Raw genomic sequence first — 6,000 nt, 5'->3', positions numbered from 1 at the left:
AGTTAATGTGCGCATACCTTAAATAACTAAATAGCTCAAAACGCGTTCGTAGTAAATAAGTTCTCGTTAGTATCATGCTTCTGTACATGTCACGCCTTGTCTTTCTTTTATGCCTTTTTCTGAGATTTACCGTTTCGGTTTGTTTTTCGTTTGCGTTTGTTTCTGCTGGGGATCTCGGAATACAATCTGCTTGTTGGAGTGGATGGTCGTGTTAAGCTTTGTCCTCGTTTAGCTACTCTTTTTTCCAGTAGAATCCCATCCTCAGTCTCAAGTTTTTTCCGAAAATCAACAAGAATGTTATTAAGTAGTTGACCTGTTTCTTCAAGTATTTGATGATTTTCACACAGATAAGTTAAGTCTTTAATTTGGTTCAAATATTCTCGACATGTCATCGCCGACTCTTTAAAATTTTTGCTCAGAGAAAGTTGCTCCTATTCTAAGGTTTCATCTTCCATATTTTGCGGGTTTAAAGAAGCCGATTTTTTAGATTCTGCAATCGTGTAACTTTCTTGAGCTAGCCCTGCTTTAACGATGCTTGGATCGAGGGAAAAGTAGGGATTTTCCCGGTATACAGCTGGCAACGAGTACCACCCCCATTCTTCAAAATTTATGAAGATTGCCATAAAGTGTTTGCAGGGCCAATGATTCTTCGTCCAGTCCTCGCATTCACAAGATGGGAAAACTTCATTTGAGAAGTTGAGGGTATACTCCTTCGGATCTGTCTGGCTTTTAACTTTAAACTTGCCTCCGCCTACCACCTGTATATCTTCAACAGGTGTTTCCATAGCATTGGAAAGTCTACCCATACAATGTGCAACAAACTCTCGCGGTCTGTCTCTTAACCACACAGGCACATTTGTGTTGTATAGGCGATATGAACTCGAAGATCTAATGTTAAGTTCCTCATACCTATGGGATTTAAAAAAACATTGTCAATAAAAACTTATAAACCGATTGTTAAGTAACGTCATAACACATGTTGATCATCATCATCATTATCGTCCTTGACTTGTCACCCATTACGATTTCTTAATGGGTTACCTTTATACAGAACATTTCGATATATAAAAAAATAGCAAAAATAAGCCACGACGTATGTTAGAATATTAAAAAAATGTTTCGCGGTCATCGTGTATTGTTTAGTTAAAGAAATGCTTCTAATTCGTGAAAGAAGACCAGCACTAAACAAGCAGTCGAATCAATACGTGCGAAAGTATTTATTTAATTAAATGCAGCACGCACTGACACTTAGAACGCTAATGACCGCGAAATATTTTTTATTCTTACATACTCTATCGCCTCTATTTGCATTTGAACTAAAACTCAACCGTTATTTTTATCTACTTGATAATAAACTCAAGATGAGTTCGAAATGTCGTGGCTTATTTTCGCCAATCTTTATAGTAAGTTGTATACCTTTATACAATTACGTTTATTCATAGTAGTAGGAGGCTTTATATGATATTTTCAAGTAGCATATCTACTTTTAGGGTAAAATAAAATATGGCATTTGTCATCTTGGTCATGAACCTACTTTTTGAAGGACTGTGGAAGGAACTGTGTCACAAGAATGGCAAGAAGACCGCTTAACTTCATGTCTCTGTTCCCCTCAAGGAATTCGTACTTGAAAGATTTGTTTTTACGCTCTATGCCATTGTTGGTATTCACCTTCACATTTATGCGATCTATTTTATACCATGCCATAGAAAAAACGCTTACTAAATTTCGTCGAGAATACAAACGCAGCGCACGATGGGAAGGTTGGGTTGAATACCGTCGAATATGCAACGGCTTTCCTGTATTCTGATTGGCTGTATTTTCTATGGCATGGTATAAAGAGGTGTATAGTGCTGTATGGAGGTGTATAGTGCTTATATGGGTGTATAGAGCTGTATAGGGGTGTATAGTGCTGTATAGAGGTGTATACTGTTGTATGGAGGTGTATAGTGCTGTATAGAGGTGTATAGAGGTGTATAGTGCTGTATAGAGGTGTTTAGTGTTGTATGGAGGTGTATAGTGCTGTATAGGCGGGGTGTTTAGTGTTGTATGGAGGTGTATAGTGCTGTATAGGGGTGTATAGTGCTGTATAGGGGTGTATAGTGCTGTATAGAGGTGTATACACAGCATGAAAACAAGAATTTACGTATTTTTACCGCTTGCGTAAATATTCGTAAATATATGGCCTTTTCTTTACGGACAAGTTCGCGTTCCGTAAAGATGCGTAAACGGCAGAGAACGCGTTAAGACTGCGTAAAGGATATTACATGTTCGTAAAGAATGAAGATCTAGATGGTTATAATTCAAGCTAATTCACTACTTTCTATGAAAAGAAATACCGAAATAAGTGAAAATCATCCGTTTTAAGTAGAATTAGAGTTATTTTGATCAGCTTCACTGTTAACACTTTACGCGTCTTTAACATTCTTTACGATTCTTTACGTTCCGTTCTTTACGGACCTTTAACTTTCTTTACGCACTGAAAATAGTTCTTACGCGCCTTGGATATAATTCACCACTTTCTTATAAGAGAAATGCTAAAAGAAGTGATAAATCATCGATCAGAGTAGAATTAAAACTATTCTGATCAGTTTCGTTGTTAAAACTTTACGCATCTTTAACACTGTTTACGTTTCTTTACGCACCGTTCTTTACGGACCTTTTTTTTTTCTTTAAGAACCTTACTATTTCTTTAAGGCTATTCGATTTTCTGTACGCACAGTTAGCTTTTCCAACTTTAAGATTAGACTGTCAAGGTTTCTTCCACTGGCCTAGCCTCCGGACGCGGTGTATCCTAAAAACCGATCCACCTCCCGGAATCTAAATTTTTTCGCTTGTTTGCAAGTGAAAACACATCTTATCTTTTAAATAAAACAATGCTTCGTTCAATTTATAGACACTATTACAAAAATCGATCTAATTGTTAACGTGAAGCTCGAACACATTCTCGGTTTGCGAGCCGCCGAGCGATTTTCAGTCTGTCCCTCAGAGGTGGACTGGGCTCTGTTATACGTCGCTATTAACGGTCAGCGGGTTTACGTGTGTGTGCTTGAAATTGGCGTCCATTTTGAAAGTGACAATGATTCACAACTTGTTCAACGGTCCACTTCGAAGTCTTCTCTCTTGTCGTTGTTGAGCTTAGTTTATCGAAACCTTGTCCTAACATACAATACAAGCCTTCGGACAAGAAAAAGGTTGTGATGGAATGTGTGGTGGACGCGTACATCGTTCTATTCCTCAGGTAATTCCATGACTTCGAGTCGACAAGAATTGCTCGCGCGAAACAGCGAGGAACAAATTATTCAACACAAAGTATGTTTAGGTGAGTAGGCATTCTCTTTTTACGTCTTAAGCTATGTATAGTTTCTTACCTTTTCTTTCTATCTCTTTACACGTTAGAGCTGAGCAATAATTTTTACTTATCATGTTCGAATCACCAGAAGTTCATGACAAACAAATTATTGCAAACATTCACTCATAAATGTAATTCACCCATTTACACATTAATCAAACTGAATTCTTTTGAAATCTTGCTTGATCATCAAACACCCGGCATAGTCAATTGATAAACAGATAGTTGACAACAATCAATGAAAATCAATGTTCAAAGAAACAAAATTATTGTGATTTCAATTGCTTTTGATTGCTAAAAGAAAATAATAAGGAAGGGATACAGATAAAAGCTGGGAGCTGGGTAGATAAGAATACATTGTTTGTTTGTTGCATGAAACTTGAGGTTTCCACACATGGGGACATGTCGTAGGGATACATCGCAGCAACATGAAGAAATGACAAAATAATGTGTTGTTTACACTGAGGGGAAGTGGAGCGGGACATGTAGCAACAACAAATATGTAATCGCTGATTACATATTTGGCTTGTGCAACACGATCTTTGAAGCTGTTTTGTCCCTGTGACATGTTGAACGGAATTAAACTCATTGAACTTTGTGCAACATGTCGCAAGGACAAACTGTTGCAGAAATTCCTGTTGCACAACCATGCCAAAAATAATCAGCACACACAAGGGGATGTGTCACTACCACATGTCCCTGAGTATGTCCCCACTACAGGTATTTGTGTGTGTACACATTTTGATTTAATTTTTTCTGCTCCATGTCCTCACTACATGTCCCTCAGTGTGAACAACACATGAGTTTGTCACTGCTACATGTACATGTACTCGTTATTGCAACATGTCCCTGCATCTTGTCCTTGTGGAGACCTTTACCTTGAAAAGAATGAGTCAGTCAGAAAATTGTATGCATAATTAATGTCTGGGGCTGTGCAGAACATTTTTGCCCTTTTTGAGGTTAGACAAATTTACATGTACACACACAAAAAATATTGATCTAAGTAATGAAACAAGAAAAGGTTGAGTAAGAAATCAAAAAGTTCAGTGAGATCGAGAGTCATAAATTGACTGATTTGTGAATAATAAAAAATTCACCTCAATTCTGACTCTTACTCTCCCAGAGTGCATTGTTTTTGCAATATGGAAATTGCCGTTTTTTTATTTCACACTTATTACACATGTGTTTTCATAATTTTGATGGCACTGAAAGTGGCAGAGGCTGGCTAGGGTCCTTTAATAAAAAAGCATACCACTCTGATTACAATGCAAACGTTAGCCAAAGTTTTTCAAATTGTTTCCATGCGCCTTTAAAAATATTACTATTTATAGCCGAAGTTTGATTTCTATCTCCAAATTAAGGTTACATCTTCCGTTAAATGTTCAAAGACAATGTTTTCATGGGTAAAGTTGCCTACCACTAATTTCAGAACAGTTTAGACCAAAAATCTGCAAAACCCCCATGACATAGTCCCTTAAATGAATGGGGAAAGTTCTTATAATATAGCAATAGAGTTGATGTTAATAATTGTCTCACATACATCTAATCTGACACTGTGACTGAATTGTTATTTTTATTCCATTTTATTGATAGAAATTGGAAAGGCATCACTTTTCATACGTTACAACATGTACATAATTGAAAGACATGATGGCACCAAAAGAAAGACACTGCAGCTATAGTTGCTATTGTGAGACTACTGTATCTTCATGGACTACATGAGTGGGAGGTCTCACTATCACATCTCATGGTTTTGTCATTGCTCTTGCATGGCATTAGAATGTTTCCGTGGGTGTGCTGAAGTTAAACTTTTGCTTTTTGTAAGACTGGCCCTCTCCCATGGTAGGTGTCTCTCCCATAATGAAGACCACTCGTCATGGAGAGTAAAATTTCGATGAGTCGTGAGTTAAGGTGAATTTTACACAAAGTGGGTTATTGTCTATTTTAACAATAGAGTGTTTCTGTCGAGGAACTATCGGCTGATATTTGCCCCGCAGAAATTTGATGTTCTTAAAACAAATATTAGCCCGAGAAGCGAAGCTTTGAGGGCAAATATGCTAGTTTTAAGAACATCAAATTTCCAAGGGGCAACTATCAGACCAACAGTTCCGAGACAGAAACACTCTATTGTCTTTATTGTTCACCATTTAATTTTCTTCTGCGCGCACATACAAAAACAAGCATCGTGAATTATTTTTACTTTTGAGGATAAAAAACTCAATTGAAAGCCGAAATTTAACAAACGAAACAAAACCAGACGGGAAACCCACTAAATGCAGTGAATTTGGTTGGGTTTTTTTGTCTGCAGGCAGCTTGTTTACAAAAAACAGTCATGGGCGGGCACTATCGATCCGGGCATTTTTCACGGGAGGGCACTATGGGCTGATAGTGCCCTCCGGCGGAAGGGCACTATCGCGTCACGTGTTCAATTTAAACCAATCAGAATCGGAGAAAATTTAGTGGTGAACTATAATAAACCATAGTTTCCCTTTATTTAAGTTAGCTTAGAAGCACTGTACATTTACTTTGCTTATGGTTATTTCATCGACCCCAGTTTGGCTGCGGCTAGTTGCAGTTAGTAGTTTGCTTGTACATGTAGATAGTTCCGCTCTGGTTTACTTGCTGTTAGTTTTACTCGGGTCTGCTTGCAG

General features: G+C 37.6%; 1 protein-coding gene across 1 annotated transcript; it reads right to left on the bottom strand.

The window, feature by feature from the left end:
* Window positions 1-431: 431 nt before the first annotated feature.
* LOC144645178 (uncharacterized) lies at window positions 432-1,665 on the bottom strand. Its single transcript, XM_078504668.1, has 2 exons — window positions 1,535-1,665; window positions 432-909 (listed from the first exon to the last, which is right to left on the bottom strand). The coding sequence occupies exons 1-2, from the start codon at window positions 1,594-1,596 to the stop codon at window positions 432-434; spliced, it is 540 nt and encodes a 179-aa protein (XP_078360794.1). The 5' UTR covers window positions 1,597-1,665.
* Window positions 1,666-6,000: the final 4,335 nt, after the last annotated feature.

This window comes from Oculina patagonica, chromosome 1 (assembly GCF_052425735.1).
Source record: "Oculina patagonica isolate OP01 chromosome 1, crgOcupat, whole genome shotgun sequence".
NCBI lineage: Eukaryota > Metazoa > Cnidaria > Anthozoa > Scleractinia > Oculinidae > Oculina > Oculina patagonica.
Note: the sequence above shows the minus strand (reverse complement) of the source record. Positions and strands in the feature narration are given on the sequence as shown.

Bases quoted from the DNA above. Each gene is read 5' to 3' on its own strand.
- LOC144645178 (XM_078504668.1), bottom strand. From the start codon at position 1,596: ATGAAGTTAAGCGGTCTTCTTGCCATTCTTGTGACACAGTTCCTTCCA. The intron at 910-1,534 runs GTAGGTTCATGA...TAAATCCCATAG, and splicing joins CTTCCACAGTCCTTCAAAAA to GTATGAGGAACTTAACATTA.